Source organism: Biomphalaria glabrata, chromosome 12 (assembly GCF_947242115.1).
Source record: "Biomphalaria glabrata chromosome 12, xgBioGlab47.1, whole genome shotgun sequence".
In the NCBI taxonomy this organism is placed as follows: Eukaryota; Metazoa; Mollusca; class Gastropoda; family Planorbidae; genus Biomphalaria; species Biomphalaria glabrata.
The window spans coordinates 11,757,172-11,770,751 of NC_074722.1; the positions used below are offsets into that span (position 1 = coordinate 11,757,172).

Here is a 13,580-nt window from a genome sequence, read left to right on the forward strand (position 1 = left end):
TAAACGAGAATGATATAAAAATTGTTATTTAATGTTATCATTCATATCCGAAAATATCCGAATAGAAAAATGAGTTTATGTACATTTTATTGACATATAGATTGTCAAATTTTACAAATAAAAAGATCTATAATTATTTAAAATATATTTTACTTTCAATATTTATTTTGTATAGTTATTTATTTCTATTTACGGAAAAAATGTCTAGGTTAAACATATTTTCCGGTAATACTTTTTAATTAAAAAAAACATGGATTCTACACTATGACTGTTAATTGTAACTGTATTATGTATTGTGATATAGATCTAGATCTATCATATAATCATATGTATAGATGATTAGATCTAGACATTCTAGATCTACTCCAATACTTTGCAGTTTCTAGATTAAGACAGTTATCTTATATATTGCAGACGTTACTTCAAAAACCCCTGTTTTGAATAGTAAATTATAAACTTTAAAAACTTTAACTTTAAAATAAACTTAGTGAACTTAGTCAGACTAACTCACTAACTGACTAAGTCAGTAAGTGTCACTGTCACTAACTTGTGACTAAGAACTAAGTTATTTGGGTAATTTCAAGTTACAAGTTAAACTTTCATTTTCAAATAGATTAATAGATCTAACTAGATTAGTTTATCATTAGTTAAACTTAAACTAGTCTAGTCTCTAGATGAGTAGATCTAGATCTAGATAAAGTAGTCTCTAGACTTAGAAAAATACTTAGATCTATAGGAGGCTCTTATAGTTTGAACACCCCATCGAATTCTCCTTTCTAAACGGGTCGCTTTTTTTTGTTTGTAATTCATTTGTTTTTATGTTTGGAGCTAAAATCGACGATTCGGGACTGTGCATGTCCAATGTCCAATTTTAGATAAGTTCTGGTAATTTTGTTCCGTTTTTCCAAAGCAGATGGCAGTTATTTAGATTCTCGGTAATCATGTATGTTAAGCTGTTGTTTTAACCTCCCCCGGCAATTCATACCCATATAAGGGATGAAGGCTATATCATGAGCCTGTTTGATCGTAGGCTGATGGGCATATCAAAATCAGCTTCCAAACATCTTTAGAAAGACATTCCAATCACATTTATACCGTTAGCTGTTAAATAAAATTACAAAAGGGGGTGTCCAAACAAAAAATAATGAATTCAGCTCATTCTCCTTTTTGAACACAGCAAAATCGTATTAAGAAATATTATTGGGATTAATAAATCTATGATTTTTTCAATGAATAAACATGACCTAGATAGAGATATCTAGAATATATAACTTATGAATGAAAGAAAAAGTGTGGGCTGCTAATTTGAAGCCAGAGACCATGCCCACTGCATGCGATCACGCAAGATAAGCTGGCGGTAAGGAGAGGTATACACTCAGCGAGTAGTGTCACAAACTATCCAACAGGCAGTGGAGGGAAGGGGGAGAGAGTCATGAAAAGAATTATAAGCATCTATGGGAGGGAGGGGATGTTAAGGTGTCACAAAACGAACATCCAAATTATGAAAACAAGAAGAGGGTCCTTGGATGGGAGTTAAAAGAAAGACAGAGAGAAAATACAAGTAGCCTAGTAGAAAATATCATGTTTATTAAATTAAAATAATTAATTTATAGCTCTATAATCTATATAAATTTATTTCTGTCTGTTTCTACACATAGATTATATAGGTATTTAAATAAATAAACTATACACGATATATATATATAGAGAGAGAGTATATGAGGAAATAGACTATAAATACATATTGCAAAATTGAATCTACTTCTTTTACTACAATCTAAATAATTTTTAAGTAACACCGATATAATTTATTAGCAATTACATAGTGGTGTTCAACACCGGTGCTCACTGTTCAACTAAAGGAGAAAGCCCAAAAACTGCGTTCAAAATAGGAGCATGAAGTGACCTAATTTATTTTAAAATAAAATCTTGACTATGGGTGGTAATACAAAGGAACACAGCTATTTTTATAGTCCTTTAGTTGCAGAATAAGAATCTGCTTTCAGTTTTTTTGTAAGTTAAACCTTCACCAAATAAAAAATTGACCTAGTTCCCGAAAGTCGGTGTTCAGTTATAAGAATCTACCATAGATCTAGCTAACTAACTTTCACTTTCAACCTTTGTGACAATTTGTCTTTGGACTTTAGTGAAGTATATTTCACAATTTTTAATTTACTACTGAAGTCTACTATTATATTCAGTGCAAGAATATGATGCCTGTTGGTGGAGAATACGAAGGTATTGTGTTTTTTTTTTGTATTCATCTCATGATTGAAATTAATTGAGCTATCATTCATTGTTTTTCAACTTTTACTTTTCAAATCCAAAAGGCAAAGCTAACCTACCCAGTAATAACCAAGCCCAGTCCCATGCACTTGGCCCTTGGGACTTGGTCACTTTGGGTATTTTTGTTTACAATAATATACATTCTTTTGGTAGCCTTTACTCTTTAGACTTAGAGTACTTAGACTAAAGACTTTAGAGTGGCTTAGAGGTAAGATCCTGTTTACCAGATCATTTATTGGGCAAAGCATTGCTTTATAATTTTATAATTTATATACATTATAAATTCTATTGTGATATATTATATGCTCAATAGTTATGGCAACATTCTTTTATATGATTATATACTTAAGTTTAAGTATATAGATTATAGAGTCTATATATGTAATCATCATTGACAAGGGAGGTAATCATTGTCAGAATAAAAGCATAGATAGGCATTTCAGAAAATCTGCCAATTATTGCCACAAGATTCTATAGGCTTGTAGATCTATGTTAAAGGAAGAAGGTCTGGCAAAAGAAATGATGAAATAAAACATTAACTTATAATTAATAAACTGCCCTTATACTACATAGACGGCAAAAAAAAAACATGAAAAGAATGGACATGGAAAAGATGACCAGTGGTATCCCACAGCCCAGAAGACTTTCAGACAATGAGAATAAAGGATTATAATAAAGCTCAGAATTGTACATATGCTGTTGTTTTTTTTTAAATAGATTTATATATATATATATATATATATATATATATATATATATATATATACACATATATATATATATACTTCGACATCATTTGAGGGCCAATGTTCATTATAGGAATAAGATTTATTGTGACATTAGCCTAGAAATGTTTGCAGGGCACTTTTACTTTCTACATCTCAACACATTTATTTTGCTGTATTTCAGAAGACTATAATGAAGGTCACATAGACTACAGACAGAAATACAAGACACTGAAAAAAAAATTAAGACTATTGGTTTATGTGAGTTCTATTGATATTTTTAGACAAAGTAGACAAAAAAAAATACTATAAACAATCTCATGTCTTCATTTGATTTTTTGAACATTACAGGAACAGGAATGTTTTCTTGATGAACTGAGAAATGCACAGAGGAAGCTTCTTAAAGTCACAAGAGATCGTAGTTTTTTACTAGATAGGCTCTTGCAGCAGGAGAAAATAGAAGATTCCTCTGCAGAATCTGATGCCACCAATTCTACAGATACAGATGATGGTGGGCATAGAGATACTGGACCAGCTAAAAAGTAAGTAAAGACTTGAAATTCGTACTGGTATATATGAAGTTTTTGTGTTTGCAATTTTTTCATTTCTGGTTCTGAATCTAATAAATATAATTGTTGTTTTTTTTTTCTTTACTGTCCTATGTATGTGCTTTTGCTTATAATGATTAGTAATATTAACTTAAATTCTTGTAAAAAAAAAACATGCTAGTTCTTGAAAAATGTTTAAAAATACTTACCAATCAATATTGAAATGTAAATCTACTTTATGGATTTTATTTATAATAAAATTTCAATAAACTTGTTCATTTATTTCGTAAACTAGACGCAAGCTTGGCCAACTTTCTTCTGCTGCTGACTTAGCCCAAATGTTGCAGGGTGTTTCTAAACATAGCAGCGTGAGTAATTTAAGTCATTAACTATTGAATTCATGTTTCATTGAATGTTTAAGTTATTGTGAAGAAACATTGCAAGATTAATAGGTTTGGAACTAATTGACTATGTGGCACTCAATAATATGTGTTAGGTATCATGTCCTTTAAAAAATATTTTCATAGCTGATGACTAGTTAATGTTAATGCAAGGTTAATCTGTAATTTTTATGTCAAATATCTTAACATATGCTTATGACATCTTTAAATTGTTTGTTTATTTGAATTTGGTAGCTACTTTAAATTTGGTTATATTTATCTATAGAATAATTTCTTATCAGAAGTTTTTGAAAACTTGTTGAAAATATGGGTGAAATTATTAATAGTTCTAATTGGTACAATTTGATTATTGGTAACTAACTTGAATTGAATAGATGATCAACTTGTTTAACTAAAATGTTTTGTCTGTGACTTTTTATGTCAAAAGCTGTTGAAAAATTATTGAGGATTATAAATATTTGATGGATAGCTGGAATATCATTTCATAAGCAGGTTGTGAAAGATTATTAAGCATTAGAAATATTTAATGTAAGCTAGAACATCAGTTCAATTAACAGGAATTTGTGGCCATCAGCACAATTTTTTTTTCAAATAAAGTGAAGTTTCCTAGTTTGTTATTATTAGAGGGAAAAAGAGGCATATAATTCAATAGCATCACAGGGTTTTGAAGCAAAAAAATGTCCTTTTTTGATACAGTATCAACATTTCCATTATGTTTAGAATGCTTTTTGCTCTTGATACCCCAACAGGCTGGAGGGGAGGCTCACACCACTAAAAAGAAAAGCAAAAGTTCTACTAAAAAGAGTAATAAATCAAGTAAGTTTAGTTAGCTTCATGTCAATTTTACCATGTAAATAATGCTCTTTATGTGTCTCATGTCTCAACATCAGTAAATAATAGCATTTTGTTTTCCTGCAATGTAATTAACATAATTTACAACTGCCAATATTATCAAAGTTTACTGTTTTGCTTATCTTAAAATATATAGTCTTCTAATTTTATATGTCACTTTATTTTCCTTTTTGTTTTATTATAAATGTTTTTATGTACCTCTTAAAATTGTTTAATCTTTTTTAAGAAAATTAATTGCACCACTTGCTTAATACCAAAAAGTAATTCTATCTCTTAATATTGAAATAAAATATTACTTCATCTTGCAAAGAAACAGATGAATCATTCATTCAAAGTTTACAATATAAATGTTAATTATACCTATTTTTATTTATTGGCATTGCAGGTAGTCAGAAATCAGCAGCAGTCAAAATAGAATCTCCTGGTCAGATGACAAGAGAAGAACTGGAAAGGCACTTGGAATCCAAACGTCATGAGTTTGGTATAGAAAAAGCTACTGCTTCATTACCTATGGAGATTTTTAGCAATGATCCAAACCAAGAGAGGTAACTAAATCAATAACATAAATGTATGGATGAAGTATGCAGTTTGTAAAACCATCCTTGCTCTAAATAAACCTGTGGGGTTAGAAGTGTAAGCAGTTTTTTTTTTCAAGAGACATAATATCTGCACTCTTGTTATATATCAATATTTAAGCAATATCAAGGGGGGAAAAGTACATTTTTAGGCTGAAAATGTTTTTCAGTATTTCTCTGCTAAGAGATTCTGCTCATCTTTCTCATGTCAGAACTTCAAAGTTTCCCCTAAACACTATACCATCCTTCTACTGATGTCTTTTTTGTGACCAAGATGGACCCACTAAAAGATATATTGCTTTACACAAAGATTTTATCTTACAACAATCAGGAAAAAAAACACACCCATCATGCCATATTTGTTAATAATTCTGTAATTTTTTATTTTTTTAAAATAAATTCTCTTGCAGTCAATCCAGCAACTGTGATAACTTTACAGTAGTTGATTTTGTTTCCATAAGAAAATAAATCAAATGCCTCCTTTCCCAATACTGTACTAATACTTGGATGTGCCACATTTTAGAGCTGAAATTAGGATGAGCTAACAATGTTCACAACTTTAACTAATTAATTAGATTATAGTTACATACTGTACACACATTCTTCTTTTCTTGCCTTACTTTGAGAACTTCTTGTTTGTAGTTGTTGGGAATTACAGTGTCTTAGTTATTTGGAGCTGATTTTTCTATTACGATTACACCTATTCACTTCCACATGCTTATTTCAAGCAGTGAAACACAATGACTTGTGACTGACACGACATAAAACTGTTGTAATTACTATTTAAATTTATTATGTGATACTGACCTCCAAAATTTTAATAAGGAAAGAATGGTCTTTCTTTGGTTCCCGGTCACTTCATCCCCGGTCATTTCATCCCCGGTCACTTCATCCCCGGTCATTTCATCCCCTGGTCACTTCATCTCCCGGTCACTTCATCCCCCGGTCATTTCATCCCCAATTAAATATTTTATATATAAATATGATTATGTAGAATGCTTTCTTTTGTACATTTAATGACATATTACTAATGCGTTTATGGTGTTTCCTCTTCCACTTTGTATTCTTAATAAGAAATCTATTATATGGTAAATCTGGATGTGCACTTATCTATAGCGAAATGATCAAAGGCCAAGGTGTAGTGCAAGTAGTGGGAATCTTTTGAGAGATGAAGTGCGATTAGAATAATTATGACCGTGCCGCTGATAACTAACCATCAAAGGCCAAGGTGTGGTTCAAGTAGTGGACATCTTTTGAGAGATAGAAGTGCGATTAGAATAATTATGACCATGCGGCTGATAACTAACCATCAAAGGCCAAGGTGTGGTTCAAGTAGAGGAAAACTTTTGAGAGATAGAAGTGCGATTAGAATAATTATGACCATGCGGCTGATAACTAACCATCAAAGGCCAAGGTGTGGTGCAAGTAGAGGAAATCTTTTGAGAGATAGAAGTGCGATTACAATAATTATGACCGTGCGGCTGATAACTAACCATCAAAGGCCAAGGTGTGGTGCAAGTAGAGAAAATCTTTTGAGAGATAGAAGTGTGATTACAATAATTATGACCGTGCCGCTGATAACTAACCATCAAAGGCCAAGGTGTGGTGAAAGTACGACCATGTTTCACTTTATTTTATTTTTTTTTCAATCGCTCTTTCTTGAAAATGGGCGAGTCATTTTTAGCCTTGAAATAAGGTTTTATTTTTTTCTAATAAAGGCGGACTTACTTTTAAACATTAAAGTTACAAATTGTGTTATAGGACTATTTCTATCGATATTTCATTTCTACAAGTAAATGTAAGTATGTGGCTACACGAACTGTTAGAGAAATGCCTCTGGAGTTCACATTAAGTAGTAAAGGCAGATCTATCCTTGTTTATGAAGGATATGAATTCTGGCTCAAGAAGAAGGCGCTGAACGGAAACATGAACTGGAGATGTAGCAAATATCAAACACACAAATGCCCGGTAACATTAGTTACTGCCCAACATGACAGCTTTTCAAGAGAAGTTTCAGACATGCAGAGTAACGGGATGTTATTTTCACCTCTGTCAAGCTGTATTACGTAAAGTCAATGAATTGGGCATGAAAAGTGACTATGACGGTTGTAATGAGTTACGTGGCATGGTAAGATGTCTTTCGGCTTTGGCCTATGTACGTGAAGAACACATTAGTGATTCCTTTGAATTACTCGCCGAGTCCATGCCACAACACGATCGGATGCCGGAACTGTTATCCTACTTCGAGCATACTTATGTACGTGGTCGCAGACAGCGTGGCAGAGGAGAGAACTATGCTTCAGCTTTATTCCCTCCAAGTACATGGAATAAATACCTGGACGTAATCGGTGGTGTTGCGAGAACGAATAACGCTGTGGAGGGTTGGCATCACGCCCTCCAATCTCTATTTTCATGCCACCATCCAACTATGTGGACATTTCTAGATGGTTTACGAAAGGATAGTCAGTTGCACAAGGCATCAGTTTTACAGGCTAGCGCCGGCACTGAAGAACGCCCAAGGAAGAAATATGCAACACTGGCTAAGAGAATAACAAACATTGTTCATCAATATGAATCGATGGATCGTCTTCTGTACTTACAATCGATAGCTTATTTATCTTACTGATGTAGATAAACACAAAAACACTTTTTTACATTACCTTTTTATTTTTACATGCTAATTTTTTTATAGCTTTTAATGGCATTTAATTTTAATTTTATTCTGTTACAATTTTGTCATTTAAATAAAAAAGGAATACATTAAATATTGCTCATTTAATGCTTTTTAAAATTACAATTTGTTAGATAAAATGAACAGATGATGAAAATATCAGGGGATGAAATGACCGGGGGATGAAGTGACCAGGGGATGAAATGACCGGGGGATGAAGTGACCGGTCACCCTTTCTTTCATAAATTGTAAATTCATAAATAATAATAAAATTTTTTCCTTTCTAAATTTCATAGCTCATTAGATGATTAATGAAGTTTCTCAAAAACTATTTCTAAAAAAAACAGTTTACAAAAACTCTAAAGGCTTCTATATTTACTGTACTCTCTTTACACACTGACCCACTAAGATCTGATTAGAATTAATGGGCTAATAAGATTTAAGATACAGTTTGGTCTTAGCCTATAAGCAGCATCATAATTTTTCAGAAAATGATTTGAAAAATAATATTACCTATTTGAATTATTTATTCATATTTTTGTTTACTTAATGTAGTAATTTACAATATGCTCTTGATAGAAAAAAAAATGTTTCTCTTGTATTGATCTTGATTTTACCTTTTCTTCTGTCAGTGATCCTGGTGCTGATGGGGGAGAGGAAGATGAAGATGACCTTGTTATTGATGTTCCACACTAGCAAGATCATAAGAACAAACTTTTTGTTAACATTCACTTTTGTATTTGTACATAGAACTTTTTTTTTTGTATTGTACAGATGTAGTTGAAAAATTAATACTCTTTGACAATCTGATATTGTTTCTTTCTGTTTTATACATATTTTAATGTAATATGGGGCAAGATGGCACAAAGGCAATGGCACTTGACTTTTGGCTGGGGAAGTTGAGATTTAAATTTAATATCGCATCACTCGCCATCAGCCAATCAAAACGTATAGCATAATTTCATTTTTAGAGTAAGCTAAATAAATACAGTTGGCTAAAAGAAGATATAATTTTAAACTGACCTTTTTTTTTATTTTTTGTTTCTCTTACATTAATTACCAAAATATTTTAATTTGAAAAAAAATATTTCATATTGCAAAGACCAACAGCCAGTTTATCTAGAGGTCACTGTTATGAATGTAATTTAGTTGTGGACCTTATGTTTACTATAATTTGTGAACATGGGGCTGCCTTTGATCTGAAACAAACTATAGTTGGTACCTTGTTCAATATTAGTGTAGGTCAGTGGCATTCAGGCAAATATCTAGTGAACCAGTAGCCAATGGCTGGTGAATAGACCACATGAATGGCAGTTAGCCTAATGCTTGTATTATATTGTACAAGATTTTTAATATTCTCTTTTATAAAGGAGCAAATAAAGAGGCGTGATTGTTTTTAGCCTTGCTTACTTTAACTTTTATAGATATTTAAAAGACTTTACAGGGTAATACAAATCAAATGCATTTTCCAAATTATTGTAATAGCCTGTAGAAAATGTAGACACTCAAACTAAATTTACTGAATTTATAGGTTAAGAAGAAAGCAGAAGACTTTATGATGTGTACAGATAAAAAGTATGAAGTTGTAGATCTACTTATTAACAAAGTGGTAGTCATTTTTTTTTTAATTTCCATCTAACCTTTTTTTTTTTTCAATGAAAGCTTGCACCTAAACAGAAAAGCTAATAGACTTAATTAAAATGAGACCAGCTTTCATACGTCAAATGATCTATCGGGTTTATATATTGATTTAAAAAGCAAAGAAGAAAATAAAGAGGGCCTAAGTAGACCTTTTATCAAAATATTGTAGGCTACATTAGCTAAAGTGACCAGATATTTGGGGAGCGAAAGTGGTCCAGACGTCGATCTTGGGGTCTAAAAGGAACAGGCTCAGGTTGTTTTTTTAGCAATACTGCTTTCAACAGATTAGACTTTATTACAATACACAAAATTGCACACACACACTCACTATTTACACACAATATAGGCCTCTACACACACAATAATTTAATAATTGCAGGCTTTCTGAAACTTTTCCAAAGTACGTAGGCCTAATCTTTCTGTGCCATCTATCTGAAATCGTGAACCTGTTGAATAGGCCGCTTTTGTCAATGAAATACTCGGCACAGTTAAGTAATATATCGTGAGTCGTTTGCGAACTTTTTTGAGGATTCACTTTTTAAATTTTTTTTTTTTTTTTTCATCTTTTCATGCATTTCTGAACCAGCTCGTCCATGGCAGAGGATACTTCAAGAGCACTGATGTTCTGTCCCTCAATAGACAGAACTTCTGCATGGAATTTTGCCAGAATATTGTGTATAGAATGCTGCCACAATTCCACAACCACACGGGTTTTCAAATAAGTTTTGATTATGGTGGGGCACTTGTAAAAAAAATATGTTTAAAAAAAATGATTTCAAAGCAAGATATACTTGTAATTAATAGTCTCTCCACCGAAGATTTCAGAGCTAACCACCTGGTCTTTCCAGAGCCCGTAGTTCCGCTATATTCTAAATCGACGAATTTGATTTTTTAAAAGGATTTACCTCAAGGGGTGGGACAAAGAATTGTATCATCAGGGGAAACAATTTCACTTTATTGTAAGCTCGAAGCATCAGTGAACACTTGCAAAAAAATATATAGAGATCTATATATATATATAAAAAACAAAGCGCCGAAACTAATACTTCGATAATTTTATAGGGGCCAAACCTTTAGTAACGATTGCTTCACATTTGGTTCTTGCATTTCAAAGTGTAGTCCATTGATTGAAAACTGTCATTACGGAGTGTATATGTAAAATTAAATCCAATGTCTGCGAATCAAATGAATATCTACTATTGTAAATGTTTCCAATTAAAAATTGCGAGCTGCATTCAGATGTTTGATTTAACACACATGTACGACAGAAAACTGTGATCGACATTTGTAGCATCGCAATCCTCTGTGGTAGTTGATTTTGCTTGTCTTCTTTATAAAGAGGAACTATATGCCTGTAGGGTATACCTATAGGTCCATATGAACTTCGATGTTCATTTTGTCTACGATATTTCTTACCCTGTCATCGACTTGAACAGAAGGGAAAGCCAGGCCAAGGAATACTGTATGCTGGAATGGATTACTAGAATCAACGAGAAACATGCGGACCGACAACACGTCAAAATTCGAAAGAAAACGTGCCGACATCAGTTTCCGAAAAGAAGACAGGATGCTGCAAAGTAAAAGCACTACCCATGCATTTAACACAGGAGCCTGCATGCTAAGCAGTAAACAAGGAATAAGGGTCAATAAGAAAACACCGCAATGCGGTACTTTCAAGATATTAGTCAAAAAATTAAGAAAGATTTTAAAATAAAAACCTGAAATTGATCGACTTTTTTTTTTTTAAGCTGATTAGTTGTCCCAGCCCGGACATTTCACGAAAAGAGTGACACATGGTCGGGACGTCAGGTCACCTTATATTAGCCCATAAATCTATAGGCCTATAAAAGACAATTATACCTATATATTGTTATAACTTTGCCATGCGCACCCCCATCCAAGATAGTGCAGAAAGAAGGTGCGCACTGTGATAAACTAAACTAAAAAGGATGTCAACATTAGGAAGAGAGGAGAACGGTTTCCGCCCAAGATGAGAGCCGAAGTGAAAAGACCGTGCCTAAGAAAGTTGATGTTTTATGAACTTGTGATGTCGTGTAAATAAAGATATATGTGCCTCGTTGAGTTGCCTCACTTAAGTTATTACAATTGGTGTCAGAAGTGGGATCATGGGCGACTCAACGAGAAGAGGTAGGATTCAATCACAATGACATGATCGTTGAAACAACTAGATAAGCTTTTAGTTAAAGAGCTAAGGCAGGAACTTCGTCACAGACTCCTGAAGCTTGGTGGTAGCAAGGAAGTGCTTACAGCTCGTCTCCGGCAAGCCCTAATTGACAAAGACGAAGATCCGGAGACCTACCTATTTGAAATTGAACCGGAGATTTATGAGCTTATTGGCAAGATAAATGAAGGTATTGATGCAATGTGTGAACAAATTAACAGTATGGGGAACAAGGTAGATAAAATGGTGTCTCAAATGAAAGAAGGAGTAGACTCGTTGGTAAAGGAGCAGTTGCCTGTAGACTCGTTAGTAAAGAAGTTGCGTGGTCAAGACTGTGATTGCACAAACAGTGGTGACGGAGACGCTGGGGATTTGAGCTCCGTCTGTGTCTGTGTTGTGGGCAAGTCTTGTGGTTGTGACTTTCAAGACGAGAAACGTGACAATGATTGCTGTGATGATCTCATTGTGATGTACCAAATCGAAGGGAAAGAGACAAATGAAGAAACTGAAGACTGTTACGTGCCTGAAGCGTTTGTTCCTGTTGTACCTGTTACCAGTACCTTAACTGAAGTCTGTTACGTGCCTGAAGCGTTTGTTCCTGTTGTACCTGTTACCAGTACCTTAATGAGCTGGACAGATCAAGACAACGTTGGGTCTGCGTTCAAGCCTGTTGCTATGGGCCTTAAAGACCTCTGCCTATCTGCCGGTGCCTACGAAAGAAATTCGAAGCTTGACAACTGCATCCAGAAGTTTACCATGAACTGTACGTGCGGCGCATCACACATAGAATTTAGATGCCAAGAAAACCACCAACAAGGCATATGTACTTCTACCATCATAATCGAAATTGGCATTGATGAATGTCAATCAAATCACTCTAAATCTGAGCTGTCAAGAGGAAGACATTTTCCACTTGAACCTAAAGAGACCTATCTTCTGGACGTGAGACTGTTATCTGAGGATGACTGCGGTGCATTGGACTTTGTTTGCAACGTGGCTGCATGTGAACCTGCAGCTCCCTTGAGAGGCGTCTGTCGGGAAGGTCTACTGAGACAGCGTGTCCGATCAACTGCCGTGCTGAAGAAAACAGTGCTCGACACTATCTCTTTGTGTGTCAAACGGTCACGTCATCGTCGCAACAACAGCCTGATCAACTGGAGAAAGAGAAAGCGGCACTGGAGGAAAACAATGCGGATGGCTTCGTGGGGAACACGCTCCCTGCCGCTTGTGGCTCCCACTGATCGACCTCCACCTGAACTGTCAAACCTCAGCTGCAGTGTTTATTTTCGGTTCGAAAAGTGCTAAGACGAGGGCAATGTTATGACTTTGCCATGCGCACCACCATCCAAGATAGTGCAGAAAGAAGGTGCGCACTGTGATAAACTAAACTAAAAAGGATGTCAACATTAGGAAGAGAGGAGAACGGTTTCCGCCCAAGTTGAGAGCCGAAGTGAAAAGACCGTGCCTAAGAAAGATGATGTTTTATGAACTTGTGATGTCGTGTAAATAAAGATATATGTACCTCGTTGAGTTGCCTCACTTAAGTTATTACAATATTTATGACTAATCAGACTCAGATCAGCAAAACTATATAAGGCGTATTTTTAGGGTCGATGAACGCAATAAATGCGTTTCGCTAATTAGATTTTTGTAGTCTATAGGCTATATTGCTCTTGACCAATAGACATTTTCTTTACTA

The 13,580-nt window shown here is 34.0% G+C and overlaps 1 protein-coding gene across 8 annotated transcripts; it reads left to right on the forward strand.

Annotated features, from left to right (window-relative positions):
- The first annotated feature begins 241 nt into the window (after window positions 1-241).
- On the forward strand, window positions 242-8,865 carry LOC106071451 (INO80 complex subunit E-like). Of its 8 annotated transcripts, none has more exons than XM_013231562.2 (8): window positions 242-277; window positions 2,202-2,238; window positions 3,196-3,272; window positions 3,363-3,553; window positions 3,855-3,927; window positions 4,710-4,776; window positions 5,198-5,357; window positions 8,691-8,865. In XM_013231562.2, the coding sequence occupies exons 2-8, from the start codon at window positions 2,211-2,213 to the stop codon at window positions 8,752-8,754; spliced, it is 660 nt and encodes a 219-aa protein (XP_013087016.2). In that variant the 5' UTR covers window positions 242-277; window positions 2,202-2,210; the 3' UTR covers window positions 8,755-8,865. The 8 variants fall into 8 exon arrangements, with proteins under 8 accessions (XP_013087016.2, XP_013087015.2, XP_055862996.1 ...); XM_013231561.2 differs by having other exon boundaries at window positions 255-283; XM_056007021.1 differs by having other exon boundaries at window positions 259-277; window positions 2,148-2,238.
- The last annotated feature ends 4,715 nt before the right edge of the window (window positions 8,866-13,580 follow it).

Bases quoted from the DNA above. Each gene is read 5' to 3' on its own strand.
- LOC106071451 (XM_013231562.2), top strand. From the start codon at position 2,211: ATGATGCCTGTTGGTGGAGAATACGAAG. The intron at 3,554-3,854 runs GTAAGTAAAGAC...TTCGTAAACTAG, and splicing joins GATACTGGACCAGCTAAAAA to ACGCAAGCTTGGCCAACTTT. The intron at 4,777-5,197 runs GTAAGTTTAGTT...TTGGCATTGCAG, and splicing joins TAAAAAGAGTAATAAATCAA to GTAGTCAGAAATCAGCAGCA.